Source organism: Gorilla gorilla, chromosome 12 (assembly GCF_029281585.2).
Source record: "Gorilla gorilla gorilla isolate KB3781 chromosome 12, NHGRI_mGorGor1-v2.1_pri, whole genome shotgun sequence".
Classification (NCBI taxonomy): Eukaryota; Metazoa; Chordata; class Mammalia; order Primates; family Hominidae; genus Gorilla; species Gorilla gorilla.
In genome coordinates this window covers 102,959,657-102,980,718 of record NC_073236.2, presented here as the reverse complement: position 1 = coordinate 102,980,718, position 21,062 = coordinate 102,959,657, and the positions used below count along the sequence as shown (strand labels likewise).

Genomic DNA, 21,062 nt, shown 5'->3' with positions numbered 1-21,062 from the left:
CCTGAGAAAAGCACCAACATAGATTTTTTTTTAATTGCATCCAACCATCATTTCAGATGTCATAAAGATTTGCTTCAGTTAAAATGGCAGCAATGACACAGAGGTAGATATGAGAGATGCTATTTAAATATTTTAAGACTATTCTTAGGTGGAATTTTAACTAGTTCAGGTATTTAACCTAAAAATATTTACTAGTTGAATCTTTACCACATAAGAACTTCATGACATGCTGTTTTGTAAGAGGGAAATATATGAAGTATTAAAAAGTGAGCCTTTAAAAAATTACATTTACTTAGCCAACATTAATGAGATCCCATAATTTTGGTGAACAAATAATTTCTCCTTCTACCTGAACTTTACTATAATTAAAGAATAGCTATTGTTTTGTCTACTGAAATTTCTAGGAATTCACATTCAAAATTCTTGGAAAGTATATATGGTGCTCAGAAGAGCACAAAGCGCATGAAATGTCCCCTGAAGTCCTAGAAGTTGAGCAGATACATTAAAAAGACATTGATGGTCACAAATCAGGACCTTCACAGATTGGTAAACACACACACACACACACGCACGCATGCACACACACACACACTAACTCTCTCTCTCTCTCTGTGCCCCCCCTCCCACCCCCTCCCCAAACTCAATCTTCATCCTCACTGTAAGGCTGCATTTTTTTTTTTTAAAGGCACCTCTCATTTTCTAGCTATTGCCTTCTTGATGATATTTGTTTTTGTTAAAAAGTCTGAATGTTCAATGGAAATAGTTCAGTACTGAGAATAAAATATTTTTCAATTCACATTTGAATAGCCAGGTTTTCTTACATTCAGATTTTAATACACTAGAATGACAGTCTTTAAAACAAGCATGCTAGCCTATAATGAATATTGTATATACAGTAATTTAAACACTTAGAACTATATATTATACTGCAAAAGCAAACAGCACAACAATCATCATACTCATCATTATCTGCTGTGTATACTACCTCCAAAAATGAAAATACAAAACAGTAAAATGCACCTATGGTTTATATATATATATATATATATATATATAGTTTATATATTATATATATTCTTACAATATATATAATATATATTTATAAAATATACATACATTTTAGACATTTTCAAATAAATCTTCATCATTATCTCCAAAAGAAATTTATAGCAAGAATACTGAAGGAATGAAAGTCAGATTAAAAAAAAAAATTTCTCACAAAGTTCATCATCAGTGATGCAGCTCAACTTCCCCCCTTTTAGTCATAACTAAAATGATTATAAAAGCGAAATACTTTGCATAACTAAGTATTTGTTTAATGGCAAAAGTTGTTAAACTTGTTCAATAGAAAAATACTGAAGGTCATTATATCACTTTTGTTAAATAATCTGTCTATGGTTTGAGTAGCAAATGAGCTCCATATGACAGTTGAGTTTTGAGAAGGGTGCTGCAAGCTCCCAGAGATGTATCCACAGCATATGAAAATAAGACAGGGATCCAAACCTCCCGCTAATTTTCATACTATTCCAATACATTTCAAACAAAATATTTACAAATGAAGCACTATGAAAGCATTTCAATGGCTGTTTAAACACTGAATTTGTTCATTCTGTGAATTTTCATTGAATGTTCAACAGGCTAGGGGAAAAGTCAGACACATGTATATGCTACTCTGGTTGGAAGACAGCTTTGGCTCATTTCTAGGCTGAGATCATGCAGTGCTGGTAGAGAAGACTCTCTCCGTAGTCTCCAATGCCACAGCACTGGCTTTCTAAGGAACTTTCAACAGTTCCATGTGCGCTACAGTCTATGTATCTCATGGTTATTTTCCACTCACTGACAGAAAAATTTCAACCATGAAGCATAAAATGAATGGGGGAAGAATGTCCTGGTTTTTAGAATTTCAGTGACATTAATAAAGCAGTAACTGAAGATCTTAGACGGTAATTAAAACAATAAATGGTAGAACAATAGCTTTGTGGTCATCCATCATAAATACACCAAGTAATGGCATCTTCCTTCCTTCCTTCCTGGAAGGAATTTTCCAGTATCCTTCTACAAATGTTAGGTTAGAAACATTCTTTCTTCACTGTGAAGAACCAAAACAAATTTACTGAACACAATATGGAATTCTGTATCTGCATGGAAATATTAAGTATTCACCTGATAGCTCATGTTTAGGTCAATTCATTTAATTACACAAAGCAGTCTCTTGAGCCTGCTTGTTAACCAAAGCACAAAGACGAAATGAAAAGGTAGCTGTATTACTACAGCATATCTGTATGACAATCAGGCAAATTTAGCACAAGTCTTTAGCTTTAAAGAAAATTTGCCTGAATAATGCAGAATTCTAGAGGCAAACAGGCAGAAATTTTACAGAAATATTTGTCAATCATTAGCCACACCACCACCAGAATACTTTTTCAAGGAGTAGATGTACGTATCATGAGAAGCATCATTGTTATGACGATGGAAAATGTGGGGAATGGAATATGTAGAAATTGTTTTAATTGGTTAAAATATCTATAGATTTAATATTTTTAAAATCTAAGAGCCTATTTATATGTTTTTTGGTGGAAAGTTGGATGTTAATAATTTATTTCCAATTTCTAGATTGGTCTCTGTCATTTGGGACAAAGAGTAAGAGAGACATAAACCACTATAGAAATAATGTCTTTATGACGGGAGACTACGTCTAGATAGCGGGGTCCTCAGAATCCCAAAAGGTGAACACATGTAGGTGGGTCACAGGTAAGTTGGGCTGGGGAAGCCTGGCCTTTTAAGGTGTGGATTTCCCCAGAAACAATACTGATACACTGCCCATTAAAACATGTATATCTCAATTAAACAATAAGGGAGGAATAGGGAGAGAGAAAGACAGAACTTTTTAGCCAATATTTGGCATTAAACTCTTTCATCCAGGTTTCCAGGAGATTCTTACAGGGATTAATAGAGGACTTCTAGGGTACAAAATATTTGTTTTTATTAGTGCTTCTGCAAAAGCAGCTGCGTGAAGTTAACCATACTCTTTGGGCTATTAATAATTATGAACTGTTCTTGGTAGATGTCAGATAACTTGAATGTGACAAAGAAGAAAGAGCACAGATCATCTGAAGCATGATTAGGTGGGTGTTGATAAATGATTATTAGCAAATAAATTCTATCTTTTCAGTCACTGAAAAGTAAGATTTCATTGGTATGAAATAATCACTCTGGTACTATAAATGTCACATGAATAAAGTGAATTTTAAAATAGAAATTATTAAAGAGATATGCCCTGTTTACCCTTAAAAATAAACAGAATTTCAAACCTGAATAAGTTAAATCTGTTAGTAAAAGCAGAGTCGATCAGCTATTCTTCACAATGGTGAGTGCTTGATAGCTAAACTTTAGAATGATACCAAATCTATTTTCAAAACTGTAATACAATATAGAAATCTGCTTGCAAACTATTTGTTTAGCATTTCTGAATAATAATATATTTAACATATTATTGCATTTTTCTCCCCCAACAGGTAAAATGCTTTGCCAGGTGCTTTATGTGAACAGCTGAAAGGAGAGTCAAATTAAAAACTCAGTTTAACACTGCCTGGTCATTATACACAAAGGGGTTAATATGGCAGATATGATAAAGATTACTACTTTGACTACTTAATGTGTTTCACAAGATTTCTCAGGGGAGAACTTGGTCTAAGTTTCCCGTTTTCTTCTATTCAGTCCCAGCTATCAAGCTTTTAAATTATCCATTGTAGCATGCCCTACTTACTCAACAGGGACAAGCTAAACTTGTATTCGCTCAGGCCTGCCTAGCGAATTAGAACAACCTCAGAAATAAAGGCGCCTATTGGGGAGAAATTTGAAACAGACCTCAGGCTCACAGATTCAGCTGAGCTTGCAGCAACCTGAACAAACCTTAGTTTTAGAAAACAGTATATGAATTGCAAAACTATACTTCAACAAATGTTCTCTGTGCTCCTTCAGCAGAACAAAAGGGCAGGACGAGATGATTCTTGCCCTCGTCTTCTGTATCTCTTTTGTGCAGTTGATTACTTATAAACAGCTAGAAGGTGAAGATGATGCATTGCGTCATACAAAGACTTTAGCCAGTGCGTCAGCTCCAGCACTGGCTATATAGCATTTGGATGGGTGGAAAGCTACATCATGAATCGATTCTTCAAACTTTTTTCGATGAGCTGTGAATTCTTGGATACACGTCTTACTTTCTAGATTCCATAAACGTATTGAACAGTCATGACCTATAACCAAAAAAAAATTAAAAGGAAAAATTACATTAACATGAAAATGGTAAGGACAAATAAATAATCCACAGTTGAGGTACTTACTGCCAGACATCAAGTAAAGGCCATTGGGATCAACTGCTAAACTTGTAACAGCTTCTAGGTGGGCTACCATCGAGTGGATCAGTTTGCCTTTGGAAAAAGAGATTGTTACTCCTTATTAATGCCTTTCCTCATCTTCAATATTTGCCAGCTACCGTGTCATGCTGGTTTCTCCAGTCATCCCTCTCTGTGTGCTTACTGTATTAATAGCTTTTTCCATCACCTAAAACAACATGTCTCCCTCTTGCCTCTAGTCATGGCAATGATATGGAAAACCAAAAAAAGCTCAAATTTTAGATTACACATTTGTCTTTTAAGCCACAATATGGAAGTCAGTAATTTCTACACACAACCCTTAAGCCACGTTTGTTAATTAGAACTTAGACATTATTAATCACCTACTTTGCATTCTTTAGCTACTGGCAAATTATGAGTTGTGGAAACACAGAATTCAAATTCACAAAGAGAAAACAATGAGGCAAGGAAAAAGCGACAGAAAGAAAACATGGTCACAATTTTGGTGGATACAACATACAGAAAAAAATTTTAAATATTAAATGATTCATCACCAGCAGCTAAACAAAGTCAGCAAAAGTCAACATATTAACAAGGCAGATACTTAGGTAAATATGGCAGCTAATATAGGGTGCTTTCCTCCCAGCACAGTGCTTCCTAAATTTCCTTTATACTGGTGAAATGTAATAAAATAAAACTTGGGCAAATCTCCATGCACAATTCAAATCAATGAGGACCAACCAGTCAGTTTTATAATACAGAAAAGATTAGTCTATGGGAAAACGAATACAATGACCTGGAGGTTTTCCATCTGCAACACTAAAAAAAGGCTATTTGGTAATGGAATAACTGAATATTGAATAATGCTATTCAATAATTGAACGACTTTAAACAAAATATAATGACCATATGCCTCTATTTCCAATGTTTCTACTTTTCCCCAATATATAATACTACAATAGATCATAGCAACAGATCATTTTTATTTGTATTTGAGTGAACTTTTCCTGGTGTCCCTAGTGATAACCTTGGCTCTAAAGCCTACATATAGCATCTGCTCACTATTAAATAAACCAAAATGATTCTGCATTGTATAATAAAGACTAGTCTTAGCAGATTTGGATAGAGTGAAGAGAAACTGAGACGGGAGAGTATTTGAGGTTCAGTGCCTATTCCCTGACTACGAAACCACCAACAAGACACCAAAATTAGCCTACCTGTGGTAGGGATTTTTTTTTTTTGCTTTAATAAAAATCAATTCTTAATAAATTCTTACCTGTATTGTTATCATAGAATTTGATGTGCCTGTCTTCATGAGCAGTGATGCTGATCGGAAGAGTAGGATGACTGATGACTCTATTTATTTGGCAGGAAGAGTTGGCTGCTAAAAAGAAAAAATTAAAAAGCAACACAACTTAGTCAAAGATATTTTTCACACAAAGGAGAACTGAATTATCTACCTAAGAGACTGAAAAAGTAGGCCGGCCGCGGTGGCTCATGCCTGTAATCCCAGCACGTTGGGAGGCCAAGGCGGGTGGATCACGAGGTCAGGAGATCGAGACCATCCTGGCCAACATGGTGAAACCCTGTCTCTATTAAAAATACAAAAATTAGCCGAGTGTGGTGGTGCGTGCCTGTAGTTCCAGCTACTCAGGAGGCTGAGGCAGGAAAATCACTTGAACCCAGGAGATGGAAGTTGCAGTGAGCCGAGATCGTGCCACTGCATTCCAGCCTAGGTGTCAGAGCGAGACTCCATTTCAAAAAAAGAAAAGAAAAAAGAAAAAGAAAAAGTAATAATGTGACTTTCATTATTTGTCTTTAGTTCATTTATTCTGTGATTGTTTTCAAAATTTCAATGTTAGGAAAGAGAATTGCCTGATAAATCTGGAAATATTTATAAATTACAATTTCCTGCTATATGTGGGTGCCATCTATGGCTTAGTCTAGAGCCACTAACGCTGTTCATTCTACAATGTTCTGTGAGATTTTGCTACTTTAAGTAAGTTCTATCATCACTTACATGGAGATAATTCTCAAATTTAAATCTCAGCTCTTTTTGCATACAAAGTTCTGTATCACATCATTATCATCTAAAGATATATATAACAAAGAGGGCTTCTTAATCCTTAAATCCCTTTATCACTCTTCCTCATCATAATAGAAATGGTCATTTGACAGACTCAGGTTTGGAATCCTAAAAGTCAGCATCCTAACTGTATTTTTTGTGTTAGTAAGTTCCAAAGAAACTTCAATTATACACACAATGAGGCAGGCAAGCACATATCATTAAGCCTATATTACAGTGAACACATCAAGGTTCAGAAAAAGTTGTGACTCCTCCACAATCAGGTGACAAAATCAGTACCTATTCTAACTTCTGACTCTCTCCCAACCTGATGGTTCATGCAGATCACACAACTGTCAAAATTGGTTCCTAAATGATCACACATTCCTCCTGAAAGGCTTTTATTAAAAAGAAATCAGTAATTTAAAACCTCAGTGATTTCTGTTAAGCTTTTTTTAAGAGAAAAGAAAAACTGACATAAAGAAAACACTAATTGAAGGTATGTCAAAGTTTTAAAAATTAAATTATGGTCCAGGGAGAGGAAGGGATGTCCTTGTAAAATATATTACTGGAACAACTCTCAAAATTTGAATATAAATAGTAATTCAGATAATAGTATTGTGTCAATGTTAAGTTTCCTGATTTTGATCATTGTAATACACTACATCAGAGAATGTCCTTGATCTTAGAATTACACGCTAAAGGATCTAGGGGAATAGGAGCATGACGTCTCTCATATGGTTCAGAATTAAAAATTATACACATATATAGAGTGAAAAAGCAAATGTGACAAAATGTTAAAAACTGCTAAATATGTGTGAAGGGTAGCCAGAAGTTCTCGTACTATTTTTGTACCTTTTCTGCAAGTTTAAAATTATTTCAAAATAGAGTTTAAAAAATTTTTTGAACCCTAGAATAGGTATTACAAGTTTATATTCACATAATAGAAAATACAGCTAAAAATAGTCTAATCTTACAGGATTTTCATGTGGCTCCTAGAAATATAACATCTTAAAAAACTGAAGACAGTCTTTTCCCAATGCTAGTGGCAGGTAATTACCCAGCCTGTTATTTAAATATAAAATGTGGCTGGGCACGGTGGCTCACACCTGTAATCGCAGCACTTTAGGAGGCCGAGGCAGGCAGATCACTTGAGGTCAGGAGTTCGAGACCAGCCTGGCCAACATGGTGAAACTCTGTCTCTACGCAAAATACAAAAATGAACCAGATATGGTGGCACACGCCTGTGGTCCCAGCTACTTGGGAGGCTGAGGCAGGAGAATCGCTTGAGCCCAGGAGGTGGAGGTTGCAGTGAGCTGCGATTGCACCACTGCACTCCAGCCTGGGCAACAGAGCGAGACTCTGTCTCAAAAAAAAAATAAATATAAAACAAAAACTCACTTGATCATGTGGAATAAGTTCTTAGTCAGTTACACCTGGTTTAGAACCTAAACAAAGAGATGTTTATTTATAAAATTCAGACTACGCATTATTTCCTCCACAGATAATACTCCATTGAGCAACACCCATTGTAAAGTCCAGAAAGAGAATAACAGTAACAACAAAAAAAGAAATACTTTAAGTGAAATATCCCATATATTCTGAGAGAGACGTTTCAGAGAATAGCCTCAATTGCTTTGAGAGCTAGAAAATAAATATGATTGAAATCAAATCATGGAAACAGGCAAAAGAAAGTTCTTATTTGGTAACACTTTTAAGGAAGCTTCTCCACTTGATGATAAATCAGAGAAGTCGGCAGAATGCAAAGAACACTACTCACACCTAGCTTGTGACGTATCTGCTTCAACTACCTTTGACTTTACCACAGTCAAATCGCCACTGACATCAATGAGAAGAAGGGTAATTTATTCCTATTCTAACAAACATCCTTCATCACTTTAAACTCTATATAAAACTCACTTTCTCCTTGAAGCTTGTTTGGTCCTTTCATTTTTTTAAAAAAATATGCTAAATTCCAAAACAGAACAACACAATCAATTATAAATAACAAGGGGTAGTTCACAGTAAAACATAGTAAGAGACTAATTTAAGTTTGCTTTATACAACTTTAAAAGTAAAAAACATAATTTAGAAAATGTCAGGACATATTACAACTCAAAATAATGATCATTTATTCCAGTAATGTTGCCTTTGTTAAAAACATTCTTCGAAGTTTTCTCAAAATGTTTCCAGTGTCAAGTAAAAAGTCCTATTAATTTAGAGTCACATCTCTTGGGGGAAAATGTGGACTCACTCGCCTAGTTCTCTTTATCCATCTTATCTACCAGACTTGACATCTTGTTAACCTGCAGTCATTAAAAAGCTCTATTTCCACTCAGGATGTTCACAAATTGGCCATATAATCTCTGAAGGTAATTACAAAAATGTTCTCATCCTTTCTAATTTCATATTAGTTTTTTATTTTGCTACTGTAGCTTTGAGTCATATATTTAAACATGATTTTAAATTTATTGAGAGTCTAAAACCTGTAATTTCTTGCTGAAAAAAATTCTCCTTTTCCAATTCTATCATCTGAGTTTAATTTATTTTCCTGTCTCTCTCGTTTACATCCAAGTAGCTCAAAGTTCTATTCATGCTTACTTCCCCAAACAAGTCTCAGCATATCAGAAGAAAACAATGAACAACAGGTTAGGAAGGGAAAATGATGAAAACCACAATGGAATAAAGAAACTTTTTGAGAGAGAGAGAGAGACAGAGAGTGAGAACACCACAAGAACATATGTACACATATGCATGTACATGTTCACACATGCATGTGCACACACACAACATATCATCACTTTTAAAGCTAGTTCTCAGATTAAAACAACAGTATATGTATGTCGTATTTTTCATCAACTGCAATCTAAACTGTGATTGTCTAGATTATGGCTAACGACAGAAAGCAATGGTTAAGAAAGCCAAAAACCAAAAAAGAGTCTGTAATATCTTCTTCATAACCTGAAAAAGCATTTATTTCCTGACTTCCTGCATCCAATAAGAAGCTTCAGGTTTGGAATTCTGAGTGCCACAACGTGATCTGTATTGAGCTGTACCAAATCATACTATCAATATAAAATTAAGTTGATTTAAAATATGAAATTACGAGAAATGAAAAATAGAATTTCCTATTCAGAATAAATATGGCTTTCTTCAAATAGAATTGAAAATTAATCATTTAGTATAAAATAAAACTTGACCCATAACAGCTCAAATGCTATTTCAAACAGTATAGTTATAAATGTACATAAACTTAACCCAAATTCTTAAAAGGTAAATAATTACAACCTTCTAAGTAACTGTGTTCTGAGAGTTAAGAGACAGAAAGCTTTATAATGATAAATATTTTTCACAGCTGACTCTAGTAGTCGTAATTTTGATTAAGTTAAAAAAAAACACAGACAATTTAAAATTGGTATGCATACTTGTATCTACATTGGATTCTAAAGTGAGAATGCGTTGTTGTGTTTCCATGTTAAAAATGCTTGTATATCCCTTGCTGAATGATGCTACCATATGGCTCGGGTCACTGCTCACTAGATCCACAGAGGCAGGGATTCCCAGTTCTGAAAGAGAACATATTGAAATAGAATGGCAATTAAACCATCTACTTGACAATGTGCTTAAAATAGAGCAAAACAAAAAATGGCATGGTTTCCTTAAGAAGTAAACAAGGCTTACCATTAGAATAAGAATTAGCTCATAACTATTCATTGGAGATTATTTCTTTGTAACTTTTAGCCCTAGTCTATTTATTTCCCTTACCTGCTTAGCAGATCTTCTACCTGTTACTCAACTGATATATTCATGGAATGCAAGCCTTTATTTAGAAAGCAAATGGAAAACATGTATGAATTACAAATTTTGCTGCTTCCGCCCAACCTCAAGCTTAGAGTGACATAGTGGGAATTCTTCATTTTAAAAAACCCATCTCTTATTAGGAATGTTAGCTCATCAAAAATAGAGAAATTAAAAAGTAAAATTTAAAATTATTATTTATCGTTAGAGTCATGCAAATACCATATGAAGACAACTCATCAAAGCCTGGAAAGAAGTTATAATAGCTCAAGAATACAGAAGGTATTTTTATTTACCATCTAGAATACATGAAAACTTAGAGCTTATTTATAAACATAAAAATAGAAGGAAACATATAAAGTGAATATAATAATCTGATTTTTTTCATTTGGCTCAAAATCTAACTACAGCAAGCTAACAGTTCAAAAATGTGTATACTGCAGAAGAAGATACACAAATAACCAATAAGCAAACAAAAGAAATGCTCATCAAAATTAGCCATCAAAGAAATGCAAATAAACTATGATGAAATACTACTACACATCCACCAGAATGGCTAAAGTTAAACAGACTGACAATACTGTATGTTTGTAAGGATGCAGAGCAACCGGAATGCTCATACACTGCTGTCAAAAGTGTAAAATGGTACAACCACAAAATTTTTTTGAAAAATTTTTAGTGACTTCACATAAAGTAAAATAAACATCCACCTGAAAGCCCAGCAATTCTAAGTCTCTACACACCTATAATGAAAATATATGAATGTTCATAGCAGCCTTGTTCAAAATAGCAAAAAACTAGAGACAACCCAAATATCCATCAAGATATAAATGAATAGACAAATTATGGCTTAATGAAATACTATCAAAATAAAAATGAAAGAAATAATTGATATAACACAAATGAATTTCAAAAACATTATAATGAAGAATAAAAGCAAGATACAAAGAACACATACTGTACTATTCCATTTACATGACGTTTGAGTAGATAAAACTAATCTATGATGAAAGAAATCACAACAGTGGGTACCTCTGGCTGGGAATAAGGAGAGGAGGGGACTGACTTGGAAAGACACGAAGGAACTTTGGGGAGATAAAGGAAATGTTCTATCTTTCATACGGCTTGGATCTGTGTCCTCACTCAAGTCTCATGTCAAACGTAATCCCCAATGTTGGAGATACGGCCTGGTGGGAGGTGATTGGATCATGGGGTGGATTTTCCCCTTTGGTGCTATTCTCGTGATAGAGTTCTCACAAGATTTGGTTGTTTAAAAATAGGTCCCACCCCCTTCTTTCTCCTGCTCCGGCCATGTAAAACATGCCTCCTGTCCCTTTGACTTCCACCATGATTGTACATTGCTTGAGGCCTCCCCAGAAGCCAAAGAAAAGTTGCTATGCTTCCTGTACAGAACCGTCAACCAATTAAACCTTATTTTTTTTTTTTTTAAACAAATTACCCAGTCTCAGGTATTTCTTTATAGTGGTACGAGAATGGGCAAATATAGTCTTTTTTTTTTTTTTTTTTAAAGAAAATGTAGAGACAGGGCCTCACTATGTTGCCCAGCTGGTCCCAAATTCCTGGCCTCTCATGATCCTCCTGCCTCAGCCTCCCAAAGTGCTAGGATTACAGGTGTGAGCCACCACACCTGGACTCTATGTCTTGATTGATGTATGAGTTACATGGGTGTACTCATCTATCAGACTCACTGAAATGTATCCTTAATATCTGTTTTTCACTACATACAAATTATATCTTAATTTTTTAAAATCTAAAATCTGTGTGTTCTTTCACCAAAAACTATGCTTTCAAAAATTATAGGCCGGGTGCAGTGGCTCATGCCTGTAATCCCAGCACTTCGGGAGGCTGAGGCAGGCGAATCGCTTGAGGTCAGGAGTTCCAGACCAGCCTGGCCAACACAGCAAAACCCTGTCTCTACTAAAAAAACTACAAAAATTAGCTGAGCATGGTGGTGTGTGCTGGAGGCTGAGGCAGGAGAATCGCTTGAAACTGGGAGATGGAGGTTGCAGTGAGCCGAGATTGCGCCACTGCACTCCAGCCTGGGCAACAGAGTGATACTCCGTCTCAAAAAAAAAAAACAAAAACAAAATAAACAAACAAAAAAAAAACAAAACAAAATTATATATAGGTTGGAAATTCAAACAAATACACTTTCGTGGCTTCAAAAACTTTCAAATTAAATTTAAAGAGTTCAGGGAATCATTTATCTGCTTGCTTATTTTCAGAATAAACTGTTTTATAGAGGATTCAGCAAAATAATTTTTTAAAGTATGTACCTTTAGTATCATTAAATACACTTAGTGCTGGAGCAACCTCAGTTGTATTCCATAAACGCAGAGTGCCATCTGCTGAACAGGACAACAAACGCTGATGTGCTGCACTATAAGCCAAACCCCAGACTGCATCCGTGTGGCCTAGCAGAGGGCCTCGTAAAACAGAAGGATCTATACAAAACAGTAAAAATGCAAAATCAGGAGAAAAAAAACCACAAAGGTACTTAGATTTCAGAGAAAGTAAAATATATAAACAATAGCACCTGATTAACAGTATAAAATATGATTCTTGGTTTCTATTATTCTGACAGGCTACAGTAAATCAAAACAAGCTTGGAAATACACAAATATAAAGTTAAAAAATTTTAAATTAAAATTTAAAAGCACGTATTTTTTCCCCTTAAAAAAACTGAGTATTTCCTCCCCCTTCCTTTTGTCCTTCCATTTGTCTAAATATTTTTAAAGCATGTTGATACAAAATCATTTGAATTTAATTCATCTTTGGAGAAACCACAACTCACACTCCCTGAGGAAGTGAACAGAGAGGTCCTCTCCCTCTCTGAAGTCCCTTAGCACTTTGGCTATACCTCCTTCTGTTCGCTTATCTTACTATATGATAGATGGCAGTTTTTCCTGAAAATATGGCATTCATAATGGACAGGAAGTGACATCTACAGGAATCCCCAAATTCTCAAACAGCAGTAACCGAGATGCGGTGATAGTGTATGCAGGGGAAGAGGGAGGGAAGCGGGGAGGTTAAGCACAGTCTCATGATAAAAGTCAAATTGGAAACCTTATTAATCTTCACAATGATTCTATGAAGTGGTACTTTCAAGATGACTCACAAATATTAAGTCTGGAAATGTCAATGGTGTTATGTCTTATATCCTCTGTCACACATACCATAAAATATTGAAGACACACTGTGTGTCAGGCACTATGCTCAATGATGGAGCCAAATATATGATTAATACCCAATTCTATCCCAGTCCTCAACAGACAATGTTGAAAGTACAATAATTGTGACAGACATCAGTTAGCAGAGAGTAACTGGAATGAGTGAAAACTTGGAGAGTGAAACCTAGAATTTACAGATGTTAGCCAGTTGAAGAAGAGGGGGAGAACATGATTGACAAGAAGGCAGCACCTACAAAACCACATGAAAAAAGAAACAGCATGATATGCAAGTAAATGTATAAGCAATTCAGTATTACTGGAGTGTGGACTTTGAAATAGGAAGTAGATGGGATGAGGGCATCTAGTTTATGGTGTGATTTCTACTACATATTAAGGAACTTGGAAATTATCCTGAAAGCAACAAGGAATCTGTCTCCAGAGGCAGCAGGATCAAGTATGTATTTAATAAGGTAAGCTTGGTAGTAGTACAGAAGACAGATTAGATAGAATCAAGACAAAGGCAAGGGATTGTTTCAGCAGACAAAAAGAGTGACAAAGACCTAAGGCCAGGGGAAGCAGCGAGACGGCCAGAGCAGAAAAAGTAAACTCAAGAAATATTTAGGGAGTCATTACCAAAAAACTAGGTAATTAGTAAGTGGGGACAGTGTGACAGAACAGGGAATCTGAAGTAATTCTTAGGTTTCTAGTTTGGGTGATTCTCATAGTGCCACCAACTAAAAAAGAATATATGAGAGAAGAAACACAGAAAATGCTAGGATTTACAGACAATGAAACAGTCATCCTGAAATTCCTGTAGTCAATCTGAAGCTTAAAGATGTATGAGTCAACTATATGTAAAAGTACAGATGTAGATTCAGTCTCTCAAGAAATGTTTGTACACTGCAAAAAGTTAGGGTCTGGGTCTTTATAAATGTCATTATTTAAGGCAAGAAAAATAAAAGCAGTTTATGAAGGACAGGGAACAGAAATTGTCACAAAGTGTCAAAAAGCTAATAGAATGGACAGATTTCAAAAAGGATGGAGTTGTTAACAATCTCAGATACAGCCAATACATCCAGTAAAATAAAAGACTAAAAATATTCTTGGATCAGGCAATTAGTTACTGACAATCTTGTTACACGTAAGTGTTGTAGCCAGAAGCCAGAATGTAGACGGATGAAGCACAGAGAAAAAACATGAAATTAGTAACTGGTAATTGTGTTTTCTAGACAATACCATCAAAGAAACAGATGATGAGGAAAAGAGAGGGACTAAACAGAAGGCAGAGACGGAAACAAGGTCAAGAAAAGGCTTCTCCTTGACCAGAATGGAAGATACCCGAATTTACTTATTTGCTGAGGGGATGGAAAGGGAGTAAGGAGGGTAAGGCTTAATTAAGATGCAAGAGAACAAGAGCAGAAGAGCAAGAGATTAGAATGCAGTCGCAAAGAGACAGAGAGAGATTCGAGTACAGTCACAAAAGAAACTAAAATGAATAAAGTCAAAATGGGAAGGACTGGCCTAGGACAGAATGAGGGACAGTTGATCCTCTGGCAGAGAGGTAAAGGAAGTAAGGAAAGACATGGAACAGATAACTTATAAGAGAATTAGGGGAGAGTGGGGTTACCTTTCACAACATATTAATGCTCATTAAATAAATGCTGGGAAAAATTTTTGTTTATTGAATTTCTTATCCTTACTCTGGTTTGGTGGTAAAATTAATCTAAAATGATGACGAAATTAAAATGCTTTTATGACAAATGTGATACTTCAAACTACTCTAGAACTTAACAGAAAACCAAAATACCCAATTCCTAAATAGTTTTTACAAATGAATCTATGGTCATATCCATTGATAGATTATAATATGATTTATGATGTATGGTATTGTTCCCAAAACTAAAGGGTACTTCTTAACTTCTGAGGCCTTTTACATATTTTGGTGTCATGGGCTTTAAAAATTATTAGCTTCTACAGCCCTCCAATAATTGACCAAGGGGATGGCACCAACATTCATTTTCCTTAAAAGTTGTTTGACAAGAATAGTGATGAAATATTATTACAGATTAGTAATAATGTATCAAGAACTCTACAGATGCCTAAAATAAGAAAACAACTGTCAATCAAGCCTGTATTTCCAATCAATAAGACTTTAGAGAAGTGGGAACTGTATTTTCAAGAATGTTTTTTTCTTTTCTTCTTTTAGCATTGTATATCAAGTTAATTCCTAAATACAGAAGTCCTTTTTAACAAAATAAAGATGTGGTTCTCTTTACCTATTTATTTTCAAAAATCTCTTTATCTCTTCCTTTTATATTCTATGAAAAAATGTGCTTAAAAAACCAATTTTATTCCTTCAGATCTTTGGGAAATCACCTACCATAAGAATCATAGGGGTCGATGTTGGGATTAGTGGTATTCCAGCCCTGGATCAGTCCATCAGTACCACCACTGTAACACTGCTCACCATTGCTGCTCATTACCACACAAAGCACTGGACCTCTGGGAGATTAAAAAAAATAAATCAACTGCTATTCTCAAAAACCAACCTGATAATATGACTTGTTAAAAATAAGAATGTTTAATTACCCAAATGGCTATTTTTCTGCTTTTTATAAAAAATGAAAACACAGGTACTATCAAAGCACTGTTCATTTTTCTTCCTCTGGTTTAAGAGGTTGGTAAATTATGGTCAGCAGGTCAAATCCAACCACTGGTCTGTTTCTGTACAGTCCTCAAGCTAAGAATGGTCTTTACATTTTTAAAGGGTTATAAAACAAAACAAAACAAAAAACAAGAATATGCAACAGAAATTATATGACTAGCAAATCCTAAAATATTTCAAAAAGTCTAACAGCCTAAGTCAGATATTATGTGACTCTTTATATAAAAAGTATGCCAATCTCTGTGCTAAATCAAGAGAAAAGGCACATTCCTTAAACAGAAACAGAAAAAAAAAATGCAATGTATCATTGCGCGCGCGCACACACACACACACACACATACACACACACTTCTCACAAAACTTTTTAACTTTTAGTTTCAAGGTTACATGTGCAGGTTGGTACTATAGATAAATTGCATGCCTTGGCGGTTTGCTGTACATATTATTCCCTCACTCAGGAAAAAAGCATAGTACGCAATGGGTAGTTTTTCAATCCTCACCCTCTTCCCACCCTTCACAGTCAAGTTGGCCCTAGTGTCTATTGTTCCCTTCTTGTGTCCACGTATACTCAATGTTTAGTTCTCACTTATAAGTGAGAACATGCAGTATTTGGTTTTCTGTTCCTGCATTAGTTTGCTTAAGATGGTCTTCAGCTCCATGATTTTCCTGCAAAGGACAGGATCTCATTTTTTATGGGTGCATAGTATTCCACGGTGTATATGTACCACATTTTCTTTATCCAGTTTACCGCTGATGGGCATTTAGGGTGATTCCATGTCTTTGCTACTATGTGCTATGATTAACACACATGCATGTGTCTTTATAGCAGAATGATTTATATTCCTTTGGGTATATACCTAATAATGCTAGGTTGACTGGTAGTTCAAACTTCTTTGAGAAATCACCAAACTGCTTTCCACAGTGGCTGAACTAATTTACACCCCTACCAGCAGCATTTAAGTGTTCCTTTTTCTCCACAGCCTTGCCAGCATCTGTTATCTTTTGACCTTTTAATAACAGCCATTCTGCCTGGTGTGACATGGCATCTCATTGTGGTCTTGATTTGCATTTCTGTAATAATAAGTGTTGTTGAGCATTTTTTCCTGTCTGTTGGCCACATGTATGTCTTCTTCTGGAAACTATCTGTTCATGTTCTTTGCCCACTTTTTAATGGGGTTGTTTTTTGCTTGTTAATTTTTGATTTGCATTTCTGTAATAAGTGATGATGAGCATTTTTCATGTCTGTTGGCCGCATGTATGTCTTCTTTTGGAAACTATCTGTTCACGTCCTTTGCCCACTTTTTAATGGGGTTGTTTTTATTCTTTTTTTTTTTTGAGATGGAGTCTCGCTCTGTCACCCAGGCTGGAGTGCAGTGGCGCGATCTTGGCTCACTGCAAGCTCTGCCTCCCGGGTTCACGCCGTTCTCCTGCCTCAGCCTCTCCGAGTAGCTGGGACTACAGGCGCCCGCCACCACGCCCGTCTAATTTTTTGTATTTTTAGTAGAGACGCGGTTTCACCGTGGTCTCGATCTCCTGACCTCATGATCCACCCGCCTCGGCCTCCCAAAGTGCTGGGATTATAAGCATGAGCCACCGCACCTGGCCTGTTTTTAGCTTGTTAATTTGTTTAGGTTCCTTATAGATTCTGGATATTGGTCCTTTGTCAGATTCATAGTTTGCAAATATTTTCTCTCATTCTGTGGGTTGTCTATTTACTCTGCTGATAGTTCTAATGTGTGCAGAAGCGCTTCAGTTAAATTAGGTCCCATTTGTCATTTTTTTTTTTGGTCATTGTTGCAATTGCTTTTGGTGTCTTCATCATGAAATCTTTGCCAGGGCATATGTCTAGAATGGTATTCCCTAGGTTTTCTTCAACTTTTTTTAGTTTTAGGTTTTGCATTTAAGTCTTTAATCCATCTGAATTGATTTTTATATATGGTATAAGGAAGCGGTCCAGTTTCAATCTTCTGCATATGGCTAGCCATTTATCCCAGCATCATTTATTGAATAGGGAGTCCTTTCCCCATTGCTTTTGTCAACTTTGTCGAAGATCAGACGGTTATAAGTGTGCAGCTTTATTTCTGGGCTCTCTATTCTGTTTCATTGGTCTATGCTTCTGTTTTTGTACCAGTACCATGCTGTTTTGGTTACTATAGCCCTGTAGTATAGTTTGAAGTCAGGTAATGTGATGCCTCCAGCTTTGTTCTTTTTGCTTAGGATTGCCTTGGCTCTTTGGGTTTCCATATGAATTTTAAACATTTTTTCTAATTCTGTTAGAATGTCATTGGTAGTTTGATAGGAATAGCATTGAATTTGTAAATTGCTTTGGGCAGTATGGCCATTTTAACAATAGATTCTTTCTATCCATGAGCATGGAATGTTTTTCCATTTCTTTGTGTCATCTCTGATTTCTTTGAGCAGTGTTTTGTAATTCTCAGTGTAGAGATCTTTCACCTCCATGGTTAGCTATATTCCTAGTTATTTTATCTTTTTTGTGGCTACTGTAAATGAGACTGCATTCTTGATTTGGTACTCAGCTTGGGCATTATTGGTGTGTATAAATGGTACTGATTTTCATACATTGATTTTATATCCAGAAGTTTGCTGAAGTTGTTTTATCAGATCTGGGAGCTTTTGGGCAGAGACTACAGCATTTTTTAGGTATAAAATTATATTGTCTGCAAACAAAGACAGTTTGACTGCCTTTCTTCCTATTTGAATGCCTTTTCTTTTCCTTGCCTGACTGCTCTGGCTAGGACTTCCAGTACTATATTGAATAGGAGTGGTGAGAGCAGGCATCCTTGTCTTGTTCCAGTTCTCAAGAGAAATGCTTCCAGATTTTGCAGTTCAGTATGATTTTGCAGGCTGTGAGGTTGTCATAGATGGCTCTTAATATTTTGGGGTATGTTCCCTCAATGCCTAGTTTGTTCAGGGTTTTTAAAATGAAGTGATGCTGAATTTTATCGAAAGCCTTTTCTGCATCTGTTGAGATGATCATGTGATTTTTGTTTTCAGTTCTGTTCATGTGATGAACCACGTTTATTGATTTGTGTATACTGAACTAACCTTGCAACCCAGGGATAAAGCCTGCCTGATTGTGGTGGATTAGCTTTTTGATGTGCTGTTGGATTTTCTCTGCTAGTAATTGGTTGAAGATTTTTGCATCTATGTTCATCAAGGATATTGGCCTGAAGTTTTCCTTTCTGTTGTATCTTTGCCAGGTTTTGGTATCAGGATGATGCTGGCCTCATAGAATGAGTTAGGGAAAAGTCCCTCTTCCTCTTTATTTATTATTTATTTTTGAGATGGAGTTTCGTCACTCTTGTCGCCCAGGCTGGAATGCAATGGGTGCGATCTCAGCTTACTGCATCCTCTGCCTCCCAGTTTCAAGTGATTCTCCTGCCTCAGCCTCCCAAGTAGCTGGGATTACAGGCACCTGCCACCACGCCCAGCTAATTTTTTTGTATTTTTAGCAGAGATGGGGTTTCACCATGTTGGCCAGGCTGGTCTCGAACTCCTGATCTCAGGTGATCTACCCACCTTGGCCTCCCAAAGTGCTGGGATTACAGGCGTGAGCCACTGCACCCGGCCCCTCCTCCTCAATTTTCTGGAATAGTTTTAGTAGGAATGGCGCCAGTTCTTCTTCATGCGCTAGGTAGAATTCAATTGTGAATCCATCTCAACCTGGGCTTTTTCTTGTTGGTAAGCTTTTTATTACTGATTCAATTTCAGAACTCATTATTGGTCTGTTCACAATTAGAATTTCTTCCTGGTTTAGTCTTGGGACGTTGTTTCCAGGAATTTATCCATTTCTTCTACGTTTTCTAGTTTGTGTGCACAGAGGTGTTCATAATAGTTTCTGGTTGGTTTTTGTATTTCTATGGGGTTGGTGGTAATATTACATTTATCATTTCTGGTTGTGTTTATTTGGATCTTCTCTTTTTTTCTTTATTAGTTTAGCTAGTGGTCTACCTATCTTATTCTTTCGAAGAACCAACTTCTGGTTTCAATGATCTTTTATATGTTTTTTTTGTGTCTCAATTTCATTCAGTTCAGCTCTGAGTTTGGTTATTTCTTGTCTTCTGCTAGCTTTGGGGTTGGTTTTTCTCTTGTGTGTGATGTTAAGTTGTTAATTTGAGATCTAACTTTTTTTTGAGATGGAATCTCACTCTGTCGCCCAGGTTGGAGTGCAATGGTGGCATATCGGCTCACTGCAACCTCTGCCTCCTGGGTTCAAGCAATTCTCCTGCCTCAGCCTCCTGAGTAGCTGGGATTACAGGTGCACGCTACCGCACTCAGCTAGTTTTTATATTTTTAGTAGAGATGGGGTTTCACCATGTTGGCCAGGCTGGTCTCAAACTCCTGACCTTGTGATCCACCCGCCTCAACCTCCCAAAGTGCTGGAATTACAGGTGTGAGCCACTGCACTGGCCGAGATCTAATTTTTTGATGTGGGTGTTTAGCACCATAAATTTCCCTCTCAACACAGAATTTCCCAGAGATTCTGGTATGTTGTAGCTTTGGTTTCATTAGTTTCAAAGAATTTCTTGATTTTTGCCTTAATTTCATTATTTACCAATAAGTCATTCAGGAGCTGGTTAATTTCCACGTAACTGTATGGTTTTGAGCAATCTTGGTATTGATTTCTATTATTTATTTATTTGAGACAGGGTATTGCTCGCTCTGTTTCCCAGGCTGGTGTGCAGTGGCATGACCTCAGCTCACTGCAAACTCCACCTCCCGGGCTCAATTCATCCTCCCACCTCAGCCCCCTAAGCAGCTGAGACTACAGGAACACGTCACCACTAGTGGCTGATTTTTGTAGAGATGGGGTTCTGCCATGTTGCCCAGGCTGGTCCAGAATTTCTGAGCTCATGCAATCTGCCCGCCTCAGCTTCTCAAAAGTGCTAGGATTACAAGCATGAGCCCCTGCACCCAGCCACTGACTTTTATTTTTATTGTGTTTGGTCTGAGAGTGTGGTTGGCAT

At 36.3% G+C, this 21,062-nt stretch overlaps 1 protein-coding gene across 3 annotated transcripts in view; it reads right to left on the bottom strand.

Moving 5' to 3' along the window:
- Nucleotides 1-812: 812 nt before the first annotated feature.
- STRN (striatin) overlaps nucleotides 813-21,062 on the bottom strand; it is a 120,749-nt gene continuing 100,499 nt past the window's right edge. For all 3 annotated transcript variants that reach the window (XM_031008128.3, XM_031008129.3, XM_055377716.2), the window contains 6 exons: nucleotides 15,790-15,911; nucleotides 12,516-12,683; nucleotides 9,846-9,986; nucleotides 5,632-5,739; nucleotides 4,344-4,430; nucleotides 813-4,256 (listed from right to left, as the gene is read on the bottom strand). In XM_031008128.3, the coding sequence (XP_030863988.1) occupies nucleotides 4,087-4,256; nucleotides 4,344-4,430; nucleotides 5,632-5,739; nucleotides 9,846-9,986; nucleotides 12,516-12,683; nucleotides 15,790-15,911 (796 nt within the window). In that variant the 3' untranslated portion in view covers nucleotides 813-4,086. The remainder of the gene's footprint in view (nucleotides 4,257-4,343; nucleotides 4,431-5,631; nucleotides 5,740-9,845; nucleotides 9,987-12,515; nucleotides 12,684-15,789; nucleotides 15,912-21,062) is intronic.